Consider the following 20674-nt stretch of genomic DNA (forward strand, 5'->3'; position numbering starts at 1 on the left):
GGTGAGATTGACCTTTCTCTGCAGATGCCCGTTCACAAAGCAACAAATAAAATAGTATTTGATCCCACTTAAAACACTCTTCAATTTCAGACTCTCGGGAAGGCGAAGCGGTAATCTTTCCTATTTAAAAAGCATAATTATTATTGATCTCTACATTGGAATAGAAAGGACAGTTTAGAGAAAGGAATGCATTGAAGAACCTCCCTTTAAAGCTAGTGAAAAGCAAACAAGCCACAGCACTGTAGTAATCGTTCGTCTGGCATGTGGGATTGTTGAACAGGCTTACAATGGTCTTTTCTCAGTCTGAATGTGCCTCTTAACTGTGCATCAGAGATGAAAGAGTTTATGTGTGGAAAGCAAGCAGCTGGAAATTGATTACACAGGGCCATTTATTATAACATTTCCACATCCACCAGGAAGACATGGAATCTCTTTCAAACGGAAGATTTAAAAAAAAGCCAATTTATAATGGGTCAGGGAGATACCATTTTTGCACCAATTTGTCCTATCAACTACTGCTGCAATGCAATAAGTGGCTGCCTTTTTTGACATTTGCTAATTGACTGCATTCCAACTGATGGATTGAGAACATTTTTTTTACTTTGGCGTTAATTGCTTATTTTTACTTAATGTACTGCGAGAAATGGAGTGAAAGCAATCTTTTCACTTGCAGGGATGCTTGGATTCTGGATTTAGCTTTCAAATAATTAGGAAGTCCTTTCACTGTGATTGAATGGGGGATTTGTTTACAGGGATAGAGACATCTTACTCCACTTATATAGGCCGTCATGAGAATGCGTCTGAAATACTATGCACAGGTCAGGTGTCCCTTCCTCAGGCAGGATGAATTCATTAAAAAAGAGGATGCAGTGAAGCATTATCAGATTGATTCGTGGAATTGTCTGTTTCATGTACAAGGAAATTAAATTAACAGGATCTGTGTAAATGCTAATGTAAGATGAAAGGAAGAAATTCTGGAAATGGTCAGCAGGAGGCAGTATCTGAGGAGGGAGTTAATATTTTGGTTCAGCGATCTTTCTTCTGATGTTTGGAATGAGAGATAAACAGATTGACACATGCAAAGTCCCCATGAGTTTGGAAAGGGCGGATGCAAAGTTGGTGTGACACTTGGCGGGGCTGTCTAGAAATGGGCGTAGCAGTCTCAAGATAATGGGTTAGTCATTCAGGACTGAGATGAGAAGGAATGTCTTCACTGAAGGTGGAGTGAACCCCCAGAATTCTTCACCAAGAGGGTAGCTTTGGTGGCAGTTATATTCAACACAAAATCTGAGATTTTAAATTATTAATGGAATCAAGCAATAATAGTTCAGTGCATGCAAGTGGCATTGAAGTAAATGTTGGATGGTGGGGAAGTCTTAAAGGGCCTAATGACCTATTCTTACTTCTAGTTCTTACATTTCATTATTTAGGAATCATTAAGTTTCCACACTGGAGTTGTTTGCTATGTCAATTCTGTTCAAAGCTGGTTTTCAAATGTTTCCAACCTGTATCTTATATGAAGCCACGGTGGCGCAGCGGCAGAGTTGCGATCCCGACTATGTATGCTATCTGTATGGAGTTGGTACTTCTCCCCATGATCGATTGGGTTTTCGCCGAGATCTTTGGTTTCCTGCCACACTCCAAAGACGTACAGGGTTGTAGGTTAGTTGTTTTGGTATAAGTGTAAATTGTCCCCAGTGCGTGTAGGATAGTGTTAATGTGCGGGGACTGCTGGTCAGTGCGGACTCGGTGGCCTGAAGCTCCGCGCTGATTCTCTACACTAAACAAAACCAAACTAAGCCATTTCTTTTGGTTGGTTTAGCCTAGTTCTTCAAATGTCTGTAGTGTAAGAATTTAGTAAATCTCAAAGTAATGGTCTTGTTGGACTGAGAAGAGGTCACATTCAGCCTTCATTACATTTGTTGACTTTCCAATCTTCATCCCCTCTCCTCATCATCTCCCACGGTATCTGATGTTCATCAGCATTTTCCAATGAATTCCTGATCAACAATCTTGAATCGATTACTACACTGAGGCCTTTCTGCACCTTGCTCTGATTGCGAGATTTTAAGTGTACTGAAGCGAATTCAGTCTTAAAAAGATCGGTGACATTCAACTTGGGAGAGCAGCTGTGACTCATTATTTTAATCTCAATTGGTTGAAGTATTATAAAATTGATTGTATTGATTGTCCCAACAATAATTTTCATGTGAAGGTGATCAGATTTAGCATCAGATTCCTGAAAATCCTAAAAGAAATTGAGCTTCTAGTAAAGAGAGCCCAGAGTGTACCCTTCATCCTCCCACACATTGAAAATCTATAAATTATTTATACGAGCTACTGGTATTTGATTCTAATCACAGCATGCTGCGTACAATGTACTTTTGAGCAAAATGATTAAAGGTTAACGTTTTCTTTGTTCTACATGCCATGCATCAATGATTCAACAATAGGATTACAAGTGTATTAAAAATATAGAACTCTAAATGCGAATAATTCTTATAAAATAACATGAATATTTGTTGTTGTTGAAAATAATCCAAAGACCAGAGTTCCCATTTAATTGGGACTATGCATGTATTATGTGGAAGTGCTGAGGAGATTGCTGTCTGAAGTCTTCATGTAGTTTAGAAAATCAAAAAAAATCTGTTACTAGAATTCTAACACTAGAACAATTAGTATTCTTGATATATTAATCTACGGGGGAAAAAATTAGGATTTATTTTGAAGCACAGTTGTAGGTGTTAAAACAATGTACGGAGAGCACTTATCTGAGAAGGGGGCATTTGACCGGGCAATTTATCGACCAGCCTGAATGTTTTAGGATGTAGGAGGAAACCAGAGTTTTCAGCCACTGGGAGAATGTGCAAACTTTACACAGATAGCACCAGAGGTTGGGATTGTATCTGCATCTCTGGAGCTTTGAGGCAGCTGCTCAGATAGGTGTGCCCCTATCCCACCCCAAGATGGCATCAAGGGAGTGTGGGAGATGAATACAAGGGAACCCTCCACTTGTTCTGGGTGGGAGCAGATAGGGTTGAGGGCAGGAAATGGAACAGATGCAGTTAGGGGCTCCGTCAACTATGATGGAGGGGAAACAAAAACGAAAGACCAATTCAGTATATGGATGTGAAAGGTATTGGCATCAGAATAGAGTGACAGGGCCAGAGAAACAAGGAGAATGGGATAGAGTCTTTGTGGGAAGTAGGGTGAAAAGGAGGGTAGGCAAGGAACTTTGGAATACTGCTGGTAAGATGGAGATTGGGATTTCATAGGTAAATAAAGTAAAACCATAAGTAAAACAGGTCTGAGCTTGTCTCACTCACACAGAAGGAAAGGAATAATGGACATGGATCACATGAAGGTGAGATTAGGGTGAAGCTTTGCATCAAAGATAATGACATTTTCTAATTCATTGTGACAGCAGGAACTCCCACCAATATAGACACTAACAGAAAGGGCAATGAGGCAGGAGAAATGAAAAATCTTATGTATTTAAGCAAAATAGATTCCTAACGCGGCATTTTTATACTTGGAGGAAATGACTGGTATTAATGGAGTAGTTATTGAGTATGAAAGCAAGGTCAGTCAGGTGGAGAAGTGGAAGTATGTAGGAAGGAACTGCAGATTATGATTTAAACTGAAGATTGAGACAAAATGTTGGTAACTCAGCGGGGCAGGCAGCATCTCTGGAGAGAAGGAATGGGTGATGTTTTGGGTCGTGATCCTTCTTCAGACTGGAGGTGCTAGGTTTTCTTCCAGGAAGAAGCAAGAGCTCCCAAACTGTCCTGGAGATGCAGAAAGTGATGCTGGGGACCCAGAAACAGTATGTGAGGAGACTGGAAAGGGGTGCCATGTCAGCTCAAGATAGTTAAATATAAATTCCATGGATCAAGAACAGCCTGAAATGATGGATGGCTGAAGGGAATCCACGTTTGTTGATCTCAAGGAGACGGTAGCAAATATATTGTGTTTATCGCATATACTTTGTACCTCACATTGAGTGCTATACTGCCTTTATATTTCTATGCAGGTAGCATGGTCCACACCTTAGTTGTTTATGCTTTGTTTTACTGGCACCAGGCATCATCATGCAGGGCCAGTGACTGTTGCAGTGATAAACCAGCAAATACTGAGGCAGTAACGCACACTTTGAATCACCAGTTTGCACCCACTAATATCATTGTTGTAAGCTCATGAAAAATGCAAGCAGTGAGTACAATTTAAATTAAAACGTCTTCAGCTACAAGAAAGACTCCTGAGAAATCAGTACCAAACGAAAGGTGTGCTAATGCAATCTTGTGGACATTCTTCATTCAATTTAATTCACACGCAAAATCACTTTTCAAAAGCATCATCTCCATGACAAATTCAGAAAGACCATTTACGAATATAAAGTAAAACCCTTTTTCAGCCCATTTACAGTGTGTTATTTACATTATAATGTGGCATGTCTCTTAGCTGTTGTAGCACTTACCCACTATTTAAATCACATTAATATAAAAAATATCCATAATTCGAGCCCACGGCAAGTGTATTTTGCTTGCTTTTAATAATGAAAAGATGTTGTACTACTTTGCAGTGCATGGTTAAACTCAGACTAACTTCATTTTCTAAAGTGATGGATTTATATATGCAGTGTACTCTCAAAGGGTAGTTAACAGATTAAATGCTACTTTGTCAAGATGTGCCCATATTCTCAAGTGACTACTATTGTGTGACCTTTTTAACCCATTTCTTGATTTTTCATTATTAAACTGAGACAAAAACGCAATTTGGCGACTTGCAATGTGTTTGCAACATTTAAAGGTTTTTATTTCAGATTCCGTAGCCTTTGTAACTTTGCAACAGAGGCAGAATATGCCGGTAAAACTCGGCAGACCAGACAACATCTTTGGAAAAAGTAACAATTAATGGTTCGGACATGCAACCCTCCGTCAGGCATGCCCTTTGTCAGATGAGTTCTGAGGAAGGGTCAAAGACCTGAAACATTGATTGCATCTCTTTCCACAGATGCTGCCTGACTTGTTGTGTTTTTAATTCTGTTTCAAATTTCCAACATCTGCTTGGATTTTTTTGGATTTCGAACTCTAGCTGCTGGATCTCTGAAATACAAAAATGGAAAATTGTTTGATGATACGCTTACTGATAGAAACTGCACGACATTGGGCTGAAGCCACGGAGATTCTGGAAATGTGAAATTTAAAAAAACGATAATTTTGGAAACGTTCAGCAGGTCAGCCACCATCGGTTAGAAAAAAAGTTTAAGGTTGAAGATCTTTCAAACATTGTGGCTATGCTGACTTTTTTTCCAGGTCTGCCAATTAGTATAACATATGGGAGAGCATATTAGGCTACCATAATCCATATCATATCCATATCTTCCCCCACAACCCCTGGCAGTGCATTCTAGGTGTTTACCTCCCTCTGTGTTTAAAAAAAAAACTTGCTCTGCGCATCTCCTTTAAAGTTTGCCCCTCTCATCTTAAATCGATGCTTTTCAGTATTTGATATTTCCATTCTGGGAAACAGTTTCTTATCCTATCTTTGCCTCCCATCATTTTACATACGTCTATCATGTCTTCCCTCAACGTTACCATGTTCCAGAGAAAATAATTCAAGTCTGTCCCACTCCTCCCTGTAGCTGATAACCCCTAATCCAAGCATCATTCTTGTTTTAAAGAAGTACACAAAGTTCTGGAGTAACTCAGCGAGTCAGGCAGCATCTTTCGATAGGTACATTTGCTGGTTGGGTTCCTTCTTCTGAAGAAGGGGCCTGACCTGAAACCTCACCAATCCATGTTCTCCAGAGACCCTGAGTTAGATTAGCTCTTTATGTATTATTTTGTGAACCAGCATTAGCAGTTCCTTGTGTTCAGCATCATTCTGGAAACCTCCTGTGGACCCTTTCCCAAAGCCTTCACATCCTTCCTGTAATGGGGCAACCAGAACTGCATGCAATACTCCAAATGTGACCTCATCAATGTGCTATAAAGTTGTGCTTGACTCTTGTACTCCATGCTTTGACCAATAAAGGCAAGAATCATACCCTGTGCCTTCCTTACCACTCTATCTGTTTGTGTTTGTGTTGCCATATTCAGGGAGTTGTGGACTTGAAGCTCAAGATCCATCTGCACATCAATGCTGTAAAGGGTCTTGCCATTCATTGTATATTTCCCTCTTACATTCGAGCTCCCAAGCAGAAAAAGCACTAGAAAAACAGGCAGCAGCTGTGGGAACTTGGGTTCCTTCCTCTCCTTAAACCTATATCCTCATTTCTTGATTCCACTACTCTGGGCAAGAGACTCTGTAAGTGTGTTTGGGATAAATGCTCTTCAATGGTTGCAGTTTTCTGTGCTCTGAACAATACTATATAATGTGCTGCTAAATTGGAGGCGATGGTACTCACACATCCTCACTAACGTTCATATGTCTGTTTCTTTCAGGCGCTCGCAGTTCAAGGGAGGAGCCTCAGTTTGTGACTGCCCGTGCTGGTGACAGCGTGATTCTAGGATGTGACGTGGTGCACCCAGTGTCAGGACAGCAACCCCCTTATGTAGTAGAGTGGTTTAAGTTTGGAGTTCCCATCCCAATATTCATCAAGTTTGGCTTCTATCCCCCTCATGTGGATCCTGAATATGCAGGTAGGACACCTACACTGACTAGATTCTTTGCTGTGCATCAGGATGTTAAATTAATGATTTGATATGATAATATTGAATGTGATGCAACAAATACTGCTGCATATTTGGAAGCCGATGAAGGAATGATATCTGGAAAGATACAGTTTGCTTTATTTAGAAAGTGTCCCACTTTCTGGTATATTTTTTGAGGCATTTGGCTGTGATTTTGAAATCTCTCTCCATCTCTTGCCCTCTTGCTCTCTTGTGCTCATGCTCTCTCACTCTCTCGCTCTCCAGCTCTCTTATAACATTACAATCAGGGAAGGAGGCAGAAAGAAGAAATGCCTTCAGGCAGCAAATTGTTGAGCAGCAGAACTTCTAATAACAGAATATACATTGTCTCAAAAATTGCACTCATGAGAGTGATTTAAATATCCAGAAGTCCTGCTGTATTTAAATTAATATTGCTTTTAATTACCAATGGAAAATATTATTTTTGTTGACTGCAAAGCACATATCTATATTTCCCAGCAAAAGATGGAAGTAAAATATCAATCTTTTGGGGTTTTTTTTATATATCAAAGACAAGTCCTGGTCTGGCAAAACCAAAACCTGGTGACTCTGGTTTTTGGTCTCAGTAGGCTTTTTCTATACACTCTGGAATCAATCTGGGATTGTACTTATGTATGGTAATAATTTACTGAACCGTGCACAAAAAAACAATTTCACTGGAGCTTGGTACATGTGATAATAACGAAGCATTGAGTCATTGAGACAACTGATTAATTCCAGACTATAATTCATGTAGCTGAACCTTTCTGATCTTGTCAATGACCAGTTGCATTGACACAATGGGAATTGTAGGACCTTCCCTTCCCCAATGCCAGTGAGAGCTTGTAACTACTCCCCACTCCAACACAGACACATTCTGGAAACACATCCCAACTCATTTTACAATTGATTCTCCCTTGTTTGCTCTTTCCTTTCTTTTTACCATCTCAATTGTCTCTTAGTCCTTCATAACTCCTGCTGCCTGCAGCCCCAGACCTCTACACAACAGTTAGCAGTCACTGAGGACCTGAGATGACTCTCTCATGGAACAATCTAAGTAGTGATGAGGGACCTTAGTTGTGCACGAAGACGGCAGAAGGCAGCAACTCCACCACTGTGCCGCCTCAATAGAACAATATGTTTGGTTGTGTGAAATAGACTAGCCATTTGTCCAAATGTAGCACAAGTATAAAATCCTGATCGCTCAGCATCTAAATATACAGGAGCAAGTTACTTATTTGGGAGTAACTCCTTATTAGGAGGTGGCCTAGCATTATTCCCTGCTGCAACCAACATATGTGGTTATGACAATCAATGTGGAACCTATGGTTCAGCTGGTTTTGGGTTGATAAAAAATTGATCCAACACTTAAATAGTGTTGATATTTCATATCCTGAGAGCTGATATTGTGACTTCAAAGTTTGGAAGTTAGATATAATGCATAATTGTCACATTTAGCATCTTTATCTTTGACAAATTCCAGCCCCAGTAAGTTTGTTCTCATCTTAAGGAGTGGAAATTAAGTTGCTGTTTTTCATGGATTTGAATGTTCTGCCTGACAGCTTTATTACATCCCTTGAATTCAGTACATTTATAATGTGACTCTATCTGGCACTGGATCAAATGTAAGCTAGGTTATTACCAGGTAAATTGGAAATGATTTGGTGGTAAATTGCCTTCATGATCACTTTACCATCCACCACACTGACCATAGGGTTACATCAAGGGGCTCTCCTTTACTTCCTCAAGGACAATAAATGATGACCTTGCAGTTTTTCATTTGCCCAAAAGACATAGGAGCAGAATTAGGCATCTCAGCCCATTGAGTCCACTCCACGATTCAAACATGGCAGATCTATGTTTTCCTCTCAACCCCATTATCCTGTAACCTTTTGCACCCTTCCTAATGATAAACCTATCAATCTCCACCTTAAAATACCCAATAACTGCCTCCACTGCCGTCTGTGGCCTTAAATACCACATTTTCACCAACCTCTCTCAAGAAATTCCTCTTCATCTCTGTTCTGAAGGTACATCCTTTTATTCTGAGGCTGTTCCCTTTGGTTCTAGACTCTCCCATTACTGGAAACACCTTTTCCACGTCTAACTCAAATTTAGACATGAATATTACTGTCTTACCCACAAATGAATAAAAAAGCCTTATTTTTAGTTACACTTCTGAAACATGCTTTATGAGACATATAAAAAGAAAATGTGACAGTGGAACAAAATTCAAACACCAAATGACAATAAATTTAAATTGGTTTGCAGATGAAGTCATGCAAATATATGCATCAAATGTCACATTGTCTACTTAATCTGACATATTTTCAAAGTTGTTCTATTTTCCTGCACAACATCACACCGATTATCCCTGATCAGTCCTTCCCATTCCAAAGGCAGGTAAATGCTGTCCTTTGGAATCCACTCCTGTATCCTGACTATGTACATTCTCCCTGTGACTGAGTGGGTTTTCTCCAGGTGGTCCGGTTTCCTCCCACATTCCAAATACACGCAGGTTTGTAGGTTAATTGGCTTTGGTAAATTGTCCCTAGTGTGTAGGATAGAACTGGTGTATGGATGATTGTTGGTCGGCACAGACTTGGTGGGCCAAAGGGCTTGTTTCCACGCTGTATCTCTAAACTAAACTAACTTTCCCACCGCTGATGTTTGGCTCACCAGCTGTAGTTCCCTGGCTTATGTTTGACGACCTTCTTAAATAAAGACACAACATCAACAACCCTCCAATTTTCCAGTACCTTGCCCACAGCTAAGGTATATGCAAGTATCTTGGGGCATCTGCAATTTCTTCCCTAACTTCACATATTGAACGAAGATGCAGTTAAGTCAGAGTATTAGCAAGTCAAAAAGATCTGCATTAAACCTGTCAGGTAGGATGGTCACTTCTGTAGCTTGTTCATGGTCAACTTTAATTTAGACCTTTTCTTCAAGTAAGCACAAGCCAGAGAGAGTTTTAGTTTTCCTTTGTCATTGACACCAAGTCAAACCCATTTGAGATCAAGCGGTACAGTACAACTCCTGTGGATGGATTTATTAAAAGCCACCTCCCCAACACATAGATAAAATGTATATCCTTTGATTTTAATGGCTAAGTGAATAGAGAATCTATAGATTGATTTATCAAATGCACACAGTTGTTATAACTGAAATCAAAGTGGGAATACTATTGGCTGTGGATATTTGGATGGAAAATTGAAGGCAGATGAATCTTTGCAGAAATAAAGCCGAGATTAAATACATTTTTGGTCATTAATACTAAGTCAAGAGTGTTTAAGTGTCATATGTACCAACAACGGAATAATGAAATTCTTACGCAGCAGCATTATAGGCCTATAAACACAACGCACACAGATAGTAGATAAGAAACAAAATTAAACTTATTAGTAACCTCAGGTCTAGTGCAAAATACCCTGAGTGCAACCAAAGACAGTCCATAGTTCATAATTGAGGTTAGTGCCACGTGGTGTTCAAGAGTCTGACAGATGTTAGGAAAAAGTATTTTTTGAGCCTGCAGTAATGGTCAGGGCGTACAGACTCCTAAACATTCTTCCCAATGGTAGGAGTACAGGGGGCCGGCCGCCTGCTGCCGTGTATGACAGCAGGCCGGTGTCGCCGCTGCGAGCAGAAGATAAAACTGTTCAATGAACTGTTTGTAACTTTGTCGGTGCCAGAAACGTGGTGACTCTTGTGTACTCCCTCGGTGAGTTCTGCTGTATGATATTACCGGGTTGTATGCAAAACAAAGCATTTCACTGTACCGAGATATCATTGAATCATTGAGTGAAATGAGAGTGTGGCCAGGATGGTGTGGGTCTTTGATGATGCTGGCTCCCATTTTAAGGCAATGCCTCCTGGAGATCCCTTTGATGAAACAGATGTCAGTACCTGTGATGGACCGGTAATTGCCCACCACACTTTAGAATCTTTTTTTGGTGCATTAGTGTTGCGAACCAGGCCGTGATGCAACCACTCAACAGCTTCTCTACCATACTGTTTAGACTAATTTCCAACTCAATTGCCACCGTTGATTTTGTGGCACATAATATACAGATGTGCACACACCTTTTTGCACACATTCAGCGCCAGGGGCAAATTCGTTCACTAAAAAGATTCTCCCTTTCTCTTTTAAACCTTGAACCTTATCAGCTATTTTCTGTTTCCTATTTTAGGCTTTTGTGCCAGCTTTGCATATTGGACTTCAACTCCCTAGTGAAAATGACTTGATAGAAATGGGCTCAGGAGTTGGCTTATGGGTATGAATTGGTCCTCACCAGATGATAGTTATTTCAATTGAAGAGGTTTAATGGCACAAAAACAACAAGGATCTCATTATCCCAGAGACTCATTCAAATGATCTCCCCTGCCAGGCCCTCAGCAATTTCTTTTCACTGCCTGGCATGTAATTACCTGACAAGAAACCTGGGAAACACAAGCACCAAACGCAAAACCACAACCCACTGGTTTACAACTAATTAAGGTAAATGAATCGAAATGACGTGTTGCACAGCACTTGTTAGGATTTTACAATCCAATTGACAGCAGTACAATGCTGCAAATTTTGTTCTATTATTACATTGATAAGGAGCCTGGATTTTCAATGCATGTGAGGAACAGGGATGTAATGCTGAGGCTTTCTTTATAAGGCACTGGTCAGACCACAGTTGAAGTATTGTGATCAATTTTGGATTCCATATCTGAGGAAGGATGTGTTGGTGCTGGAAAGGGTCCAGAGAAGGTTTAGTGCAGATGTCAGGGGGGTCACAGGGAGTAGGCAGGAGATTTGGATTGAGAGGGATAGATAAATCAGCTATGATTTAATGGTGGTGTAGACTTGATGGGCTGTATGGCTTAATTCTGCTCCTATCACATGAAATTCTGAACCTGTGAATTTATGATCTAATAATAAAATGCTGCTTTTGTAATCATGTTTCATCACAATTAACAACAAATAAAATCTAAGGAATATCACAAATTCTGCAAGCATGCAAGCGTATTAAGTTTGGTATTTAGAAGTCATTAGTATGTTATATATTTCTGTTTTGAGAGGCCAATAAAATAGCTACTAATTGCTAATTTACAGGAGATAATTGTATATCAGCAAGTCTTTAGTGGGCGTTCTGCACTTGAATTCCCACCTTTACTCTATGCAGCCTTCTGTGGGCCACTGCCATGTCAGCTTCTTCCACCACTGCCATGCCAGCCTGCAGACGTTTATAAGTGATAGGAGCAGTATTAGGCCATTCGGCCCATCAAGTCTACTCTGCCATTCAATCATGGCTGATCTATCTCTCCATTCTCCTGCCTTCTCTCCATAACCCCTGACGCCCCTGCACATAATGTTATGGGAACAAGTCCTTCAGAACTGATGCCAGCGAGGTGATTTCTAATCTTAACAGAGAGGAGGATCAGATCTTTTACAAGGAGTGAGGGAAGAGCAAATTGGGAGCAGGGAATGTTGAACCTGGACCTTTCAGCCAATTTCCTGTTCTCCCAGTTTGACGTTGCACAGAAGGCTCTTCTCTACTCTATAGGTAAATGAGGGACAGATTTTTAAAAAATGAGAAAATCCAACAAGAAGTTAATCATCTGATGTTATTTTTAATCTCATCACCTAAGTATCAAGCCAATTTACAACCTACTGTTTGGTTTGTTGGATTCAAATGTTCTGGCTGACCTCTATATCATACAAGACACATGCAAATGTTTGTCACAGATAGTTTGCGATCTAAAGTTATTTATAATATTCAAGAGCCAGGATCAGTGTAAATTCAATGCCAATCTACAGGCATGGCATTTGAGTTGTTCCTTGTTGACTCGTTGACTTTCATTAATGTTACAATGCACTATACATATTGAGTCCCAAATTAGTTTCCTATCCCATTCCTCGACCTTGACCTTTGCTCCTTGAAATCTGTCTCTTTGCCGCATCTTTTATCGGTGTTCCTAACATCTTCACCTTTATCCTAGCAACAGTGAACTAACTATCTTTTACATGGACAATTGGTATTTATTAAACAGAATGATTAACTTTGTTTTATTTCTAAGCTATTACTGAAAGAATCAAAGAAAGGTACAGTAATTCAGAAATAGTGTCATATAGATTAACTTCTGCTGAAGTCCGCTCAATTGAATCTGGAGGTGTGATCAGTTCATATTCCGTGTTATTGAGAAAAAACGGCCTGTCATTGAGTTATCAGGATCCCATTGACATCCTGTCAGGTTTTAACATTTCTCTTTTTCATCATATTTGCTGGCTCTTATGAGTTTGTTATGCTGTGATATAATATAGTCCAGATTTTGTTGAAACTCTAACTTTCAATTATTTTATGATGTGCAACACGAAGAGGTGTTACTGGAAACCTTCAGCAGTTTGGGTTAATGCCTCATAGATTATGCACTGCCTGGAGCAGACATGGTTGACTGATTGTTCCTAAATGTGCAGTTTGTGGTTGGACTGCAGAGACGAGGAATCAATCCTGATATCTTATATCGGACTCTTGACTCTCCTTGGCTCCGCAGATAATCACAGTCAGCCAACCCAAAATCTGCACACATTGAATCAGATCAGATACGGTTCCTGATCATCAAGTTTCTAACTTCATTCCAGAACCATAATAAATCTGAATGTGCATTGACTAGTTCTGCAGACAGGAAGTCCAATTTATTTACACCAAATATGCTGCGTTAAGGGGAAAGTAAAACATGGTTTATAGCAATCTTCATCTTATTGATACTTTAAGTAATTGAATAGATATTTCACATCAAGAAACTAACAGCAGCAAGGAGTCCTACCACACTTCATGATGATAGATACTGATTTTCACAGCTAATTGAATGCGATCAATTGAATATTTGATTACCTAAACGAGGACACAAATCAAGAGGCATGACATAGATTGTTGCTTCATCAGCAGAGATACCAACAGGGTAGAAATCTCGGCACTAGACCAATGTGCAGAGAGAAATTTCTAATTTTTCTCATGACATGAAAGACACGATTTTGGCCCATTAAGTCAGTGCCAGTCTCAGAGTGCTCCCATAACCCCACAGTGGGCTATTAACCTACTAGCAAGTATGTCATTGATATGTGGAAGGAATTGGGGTACCTGGAAGGAACTCACATAGGTGTAGGGAGAACTTCCGAGATCAAGATTGAACTCGGAACTCGGAACACTGGAACTGTTCTTTCAATTGGTGATGATGCATCACCCCTCATTTTGTCCTCTTTCAAAAGGTGTCAGGGATTTTTAAAGCTTCTGAAAGTCCATCAGAGTAAGAAACTATTAAAGCAGAAATAGTAAAAAAACTAAAATAATTGCAATTTTTAAAAAAAGTAAACAGAAAATATTGTAAAATGTATTTAAATAATTAAGAATCTTATCTGATATTCAAACCAAATATAACTTACCTTGCCCAAGATTTCTCTTGTATATTAGAAGAATATTCATTGGTGATTGGATTCTCAGACTCTCACCTGACACAGGATCTGTGGGAGGCGTATGATTGTATCCAGGGTCCAGGGCCCACCGATGGAACTTTGCAACAAATTCAGTGACTGGTTTCTCTCTGCAAGTTCATGACTTTCATGTTCATATACATGAGGCAAAATCAACAAATTCTTGGGATTTATGGGAAAAGACACTGGAAGTTTACCAATCAAGTTTACCAATCAAGTTGAATCAAGTTCGACATGATTTTCCAACAAGGTTTTAATGTCATAAAGTCTTACAGCTTGGAAACAGCCCTCAGCCCAACTTGCTAACACTGGCCAACACGTCCCATCTACACTAATCTTACCTGCTTGCGTTTGGCCCATATTACTCTAAACCTGTCCTATCCATGTACTTGTCTAAATGTTTCCTAACCATTGCGCTAGTACCTGCCTCAACTCCCTCCTCCGGCAGCTCGTTCCATACACCCACCACTCTGTGTGTGTAAAAACGACCCCTCGGGTTCCTAATAAATCTTTCCCCCACACACCTTAAACCTATGTCCTTTATGCATTTACCCAATCTATTCCTCTCATGATTGTGTACACTTTGTCCATAACTTCCCAGTAATCATCACTGTGATGTAGAGCAGTGGAAGGTGGCCAGTGTTATAATAGCTTGAATTTGTTACCAATACTGTGATGGTAGCAGAGTCCCAGAGGATGGCAAATTGTGGACTTAACGTTCTTGTGGGAATTTTGAAGATTTGTAATATCTCAGTTTTAATTTTTAAATTGCCCGAAGGTAGCGTGTAGAAAATCCCATGGGATCTATAAGTTTGAATTCAGCTGAAGAGGTCAACTTTTATTTTGAGGATCTCTAGAGTGTTTTCTGGTATAGTATATTACAGATCAACTATATGAAGGATGCTGATGTACAACATGGAATATCTACTGATTTAAACACCGTCTCAACTCGAAGGTTCAACATTCAATGTTTCATTCTGGTCTCATTGTACCCAAAATATATTCTTTAACCTTTTTCTTTCCTGTTGCATTTGGAAGACATTTCTATTTCTTCAAACTGCTCAAAAGACTGGCAACTAGTGACAAAATATAGTCATTATGCCATGCAGTCACGCCCACTTGGGCACTGAATTCAGTGGTTTGAGTTCATTTCACTTAAGGATCTTTATGGTGACAGCAGGCGGCTATATTTATTTGAGACACAAGGAACTGCAGATGCTAGTTTACAAAACAGAAGACACAAAGTGCTGGAGTAACTCAGGTCAGGCAGCATCTCTGGAGAACATGCATTGGTGAAGTTTTGGGTCGGGACCCTCCTCCAGACTCTGCCTATCTGCAAAAAGGTCCCTACTCGAAACATCACCTATATTCTTCTGAGTTGCTGCCTGACCCATTTAGTTACTCTGGCACTTTGTATCCTTTTTAGATATATTTATTTAATTTGCTCAGGATTGGATTTGGTTGCAGCTTGCACATAAGATAGGGCAATGGGGAAATTTCGAGAGTTTAGAAAATGTTAATTTGATATTGATTCTTTGGTTCTGTGCTGTGATGTTCATGTGACATGATCTTCCTTTCTGTGAATGTTTCCTCTAAAGACCAGAGTTTGTCAGCACCATGGACAGCTCAGCAGCACAGCTAGTGCAGCTGCTTCCTCACAATGAAAGTGATGCAGGCTCAGTCCTGACCTGCGGTGCTGTTTGTGTGGAGGTTACACATTCTTCCTGCAGCCACATGTATTTCCTCCAGGCAGTCTGGTTTGTTCAAACGTCTCAAGGAACTGCTGGTTGGGGCCCTAAAAAAAACAATCTTGATAGCAAAAGTGATTTTATGGTACGCAAATATTTGACTAGCTAGCTTTTCACGGTTATGTTTACAGCCCACTATTATTTTATGCATAACCTCTGATTTTCATTTGCCACATCGCAGTCACTGAATATATTCATTCCAGAGATTGGTATTTTTTTAGATTCTAAGGGAATTGACAAGTTATGGGTTTAGTGAAGGAAATTGCCGCCAAGATAAATAATCGTCCATGATCTGATTGAATGGTGGAGCAAGTATGAGGAGCGGAATGGCGTATTCCTGCATTTCCTTGTCATTCAATAGGCATTCCTGCATTTCCTTGTCATGCAAAATGACTTACTCACTGCCTGAAAATATTGGACTAGTTAAAAGCTTGAAGAGTACATCACAAAACTGAAGACTTGGCAGGTGCTGTGTTGTCTTTCTTCTGTTTGTTTCTTGTTAGAGAGCGATCTTGTTAAAGTTCTGAAAACTCAGCAGGGTTTAATCATGTTGGATCAAGTAAACGTTGTCATCTCAGTAAATGTGTCCTCACCGAAGCTAACCCAGAACTCCCATTAAAACTAATGGCCTCCCTAGTTCCATTGGGAGATTGTGGCATTTGGTAGGTCACATGTGAATGCGTCGCGGACTTGGGCAGCCCTGGCATTGTGGATGAGCAGACAACAGATGCTCACCTGTCACTGCACACAACGAGACACCCACTGGCGGAGCCCGATCACACTGGGATTCTCAAGGATTATAGTGGAGAACCTGTTTCACCAGCCAGACCTGCCCCCTCAGCCATAACACCATCGCTTGTGATGGCAAATACAAACCAGGAGATGAGGTAAAACAGGCAGGTTCTATGTGATTTTTACTTACAATGCTCAATTTTAATGTTTCTGTTTGACAATATTTTTAATATATTTTAATAAATAGTATTTATGTTTTTAATTATTTAAAGAAATGCTGATAGTTTTGAATAGGGAAGCTTGAGTTTTAAAATAGTAACTTACTTATCTCTTTATCTTCTGAATGTTTGCCCTAAAATCCCCAATAATATTACTGGGCTCTTCGATTTGGCACATGAATTGTGAGGGGTAGTTCTCCAGCTGCAGTCCAGCAATGGATTGAATTGACAGATTTGTCTCTTTAAGCCTCTCATGAAGTCTTGGACATCTGTGTTTATCAAGGCATGAATAGGAATGGTGGACATTTTACAGTTTAAATGCTTGAACTCTGGTGATGTTGGTCAGATCTGCTGGCAGTAGGAACAAGATCCAACCCCTTGAGGGTCAATGATGACACAGTATCAGGTCAGCCAGAGACAACACAAGATGTAACAAGCGCACAGTCCTCTTGTCCACTTCCATTAGTTGTTTGCCCATCATTCCTTTTTCTCCTTATTTGAACAGCTATTTGTTTACCTCTGAGTCTGAAGAAAGGTTCTGACCCGAAACGTTCTCCAGAGATGCTGCCTTACCGCTGAGCTACAACAGCTCGTTACATCTTCTTTTGTAAACCAGCATCTGCAGGGTGACTTGGGCAGGTTGGGGGAGTGGGCAGATGCATGGCAGATGAAGTTTAATGCAGAAACATGTGAGGTTATCCACTTTGGTAGCAAAAACAGGAAGGCAGATTACTATCTGAATGGCGTCAAGTTGGGAAAAGGGGAAGTACAACGGGATCTGGGGGTCCTTGTACATCAGTCTATGAAAGTAAGCATGCAGGTACAGCAGGCAGTGAAGAAAGCAAATGGCATGTTGGCCTTTATAACAAGAGGAATCGAATATAGGAGCAAAGAGGTCCTTCTGCAGTTGTACAGAGCCCTAGTGAGACCACACCTGGAGTATTGTGTGCAGTTTTGGTCCCCTAATTTGAGGAAGGACATTCTTGCTATTGAGGGTCTGCAGCGTAGGTTTACAAGGTTCATTCCTGGGATGGCGAGACTGTCATATGCTGAGAGAATGGAGCAGCTGGACGTACACTGTGGGGTTTAGAAGGATGAGAGGGGATCTTATTGAAACATATAAGATTGTTAAGGGCTTGCACATGCTTAGAGGCAAGAAACATGTTCCCTATGTTGGGGGAGTCCAGAACCAGGGGCCACAGTTTAAGAATAAGGAGTAAGCCATTTAGAACGGAGTCGAGGAAACACTTTTTCTCACAGAGAGTGGTGAGTCTGTGGAATTCTCTGCCTCAGAGGGCAGTGGAGGCAGGTTCTCTGGATGCTTTCAAGAGAGAACTAGATAGGGCTCTTTAAAATAGCGGAGTCAGGGGATATGGGGAGAAGGCAGGAACGGGATACTGATTGGGGATGATCAGCCATGATCACATTGAATGGCGATGCTGGCTCGAATGGCCGAATGACCTACTCCTGCACCTATTGTCTATTTTCTATTGCAGTTCATTGCGTCTACACCTGACTCAATGTGTTGCCATTGAATTTATAATCTCCAAGGAAGCAAAAACTCTCACTACTTAGACTGACGAAAGAATGTTGAAGAAAGGGAAGTGAAATCTCTTCTTTTTCCAGTGAACGCTGCTGTGGGCATCAATTCCACGGGATCCCAGGCACCCGGCAACTATGATTTAATTAAACTGGCTAAATAGCCGATCACATTTAACAATTCTCGCGCAGTCTACCAGAAAACAAAAATCACAAATTTTTATTAATAATTTAAATACTATATTAGAGTATTAAATAACGATGGAGAGAATGAAGCAGAAAGTGAAGAATCATAAAAAGTACCCTTGAAAAATAGCCCTTTCACTTTGTGATAATAAATTGAAGGAATTGCAGCACACAGACTCTGGATAGGTTTTTTGGGGCCAGATGGTTTATTATTAATGGATTAGTACACCATTAAAAGCTAAGTTAAACATTGTGTAAAAATGCTGGATATTTTACAGCAGGGCTCATTCATAAATAGGCTGCATTCACATCAGTGCAAGTGATCTCCCTTGATTGCAGTGAAAGCAGCAGTAAATCGAGCAGCCTGCAGAGTTATTGACAGTAGCTCTGGGATTTCCATGTTAAACTAGCTATGCCAGGGCTTTGCAACACTGCTGACAATTTCCTCAACCTATGATGACTTAGACTGATAGTTTTATTATGCTTACGACTGCAAAATCCAGGCTACCTTCAAAGCCTTTCACTTCCCATTGAATGTTATCAGCCTATAATGGAGTATTTACTAAAAGAGTAAGTTGCCTTTGAAGAAAATCTTTTTTGTCAAATGCAGCCATTTCCTATTCATGTATATAATAGCTCAGCTATTTTCTTTACTCCGAAGCTGGATAGGCTGGGTTTTTTTCTTCCTGAAGTGAAGGAGTCTGAGGTCTTCTATGACCTTATCAAGGTTAATAAAATCATGAGAGACAAAGATTCTGAAAAGGGGTCTTGACACAAAACGTCACTTGTTCCTTTTCTCCAAAGATGCTGCCTGACCCACTGATTTACTCCAGCATTTTGTGTCTATCTTAGGGACATAGGAAAGGTGAACAACCACAATTTTTCCCCCATGATAGGGGAGTCTAATGCTAGAATGCACAGGTTTAAGGTGAGAGGGGAAAGATTTAAAATGGATCTACAAGACAACATATAGGTGCAGTGGGTAGATGGAATGAGCTGCCGGAGGAAGTGGCAAGTATGGCATTTAAAATACACATAGATACATTCATATGGATTGGAAAGGATTGGATGAACATAGGCCAGGCACAGGGGTGTGAGACAAGCTCAGTTCGGCAACGTGCTCAGCATGGATGAGTTGGGCCGAAAGGCCTGTCTCCATGCAGTATAGTCTCAGCAACAAACCAATAACATTGTGTATTTTCTAGTTCCCATGACTGTTATCTTGATGGACTTTGAGTGACTGCCAACTAATCCTCAACTGTGAACCATTATTTCCCATGAACAGAGCTGTTAGCATGTAAATTAATGGTTCATATGATCTTTACAGCTAGCAGAATGAGAAGCCTTTCATTCCCAACGATCTGGAATGTATTCAAACACTCCAGAGATGAAAGGACAGTGTGTTGGTCCATTCAGTCGTGTTAATGTAAAGTTGAATTCCACTGAAAATGAAACTAAGTGCTTGATCTTTAGATAGATTTTCCAAAATGAAGGCTTAATCTGGTAAGGATTTGAGCCCTAAAAAAATGAACATTTTGTGATATTTTGCGCTTGTACGCTTTGTAGAGTGAACAGTAGATTCAAAGAATCTAATGGCAGAAACGGAGAAATATTGGCACATTGTACCTATTCCAGCTGTATGGATGAACTGTTCAAGATACTCCCACAACCCAGCTTCCCCCTCAACACTATCTAACCAGCGATTGAAGATTACATTGAAACCTGGAGGAGGCAGATTCAAATAAGTTAGTTAATCAAATGCACACATTGTGTAAACTAATTGCTTTCTGTAGCCTAATATCCCTATCCCACTTAGGAAACCTGAACGGAAACCTCTGGGGACTTTGCGCCCCACCCAAGGTTTCCGTGCGGTTCCCGGAGGTTGCAGGTGGTTGCTGGAGGTTGCAGGTTGTGGAAGCAGGTAGGGAGACTGACAAAAACCTCCAGGAACTGCACGGAAATCTTGGGTGGGGCGCAAAGTCTCCAGAGGTTTCCGTTCAGGTTTCCCAAGTGGGACAGGGGCATTATGCAACTGTGCTCTATGGAGAGAAATCTAATTTCTCCACTCTCTGTGAAAGGTCATTTTGAATGGATAAGTCA

The 20674-nt window shown here is 40.4% G+C and overlaps 1 protein-coding gene across 1 annotated transcript in view; it reads left to right on the plus strand.

Moving 5' to 3' along the window:
* igsf9bb (immunoglobulin superfamily, member 9Bb) overlaps window positions 1-20674 on the plus strand; it is a 429804-nt gene that overhangs the window by 122298 nt on the left and 286832 nt on the right. Inside the window, exon 2 of the mRNA XM_055660774.1 lies at window positions 6447-6644. Within this exon, the coding sequence (XP_055516749.1) occupies window positions 6447-6644 (198 nt within the window). The remainder of the gene's footprint in view (window positions 1-6446; window positions 6645-20674) is intronic.

Source organism: Leucoraja erinacea, chromosome 32 (genome assembly GCF_028641065.1).
Source record: "Leucoraja erinacea ecotype New England chromosome 32, Leri_hhj_1, whole genome shotgun sequence".
In the NCBI taxonomy this organism is placed as follows: Eukaryota; Metazoa; Chordata; class Chondrichthyes; order Rajiformes; family Rajidae; genus Leucoraja; species Leucoraja erinaceus.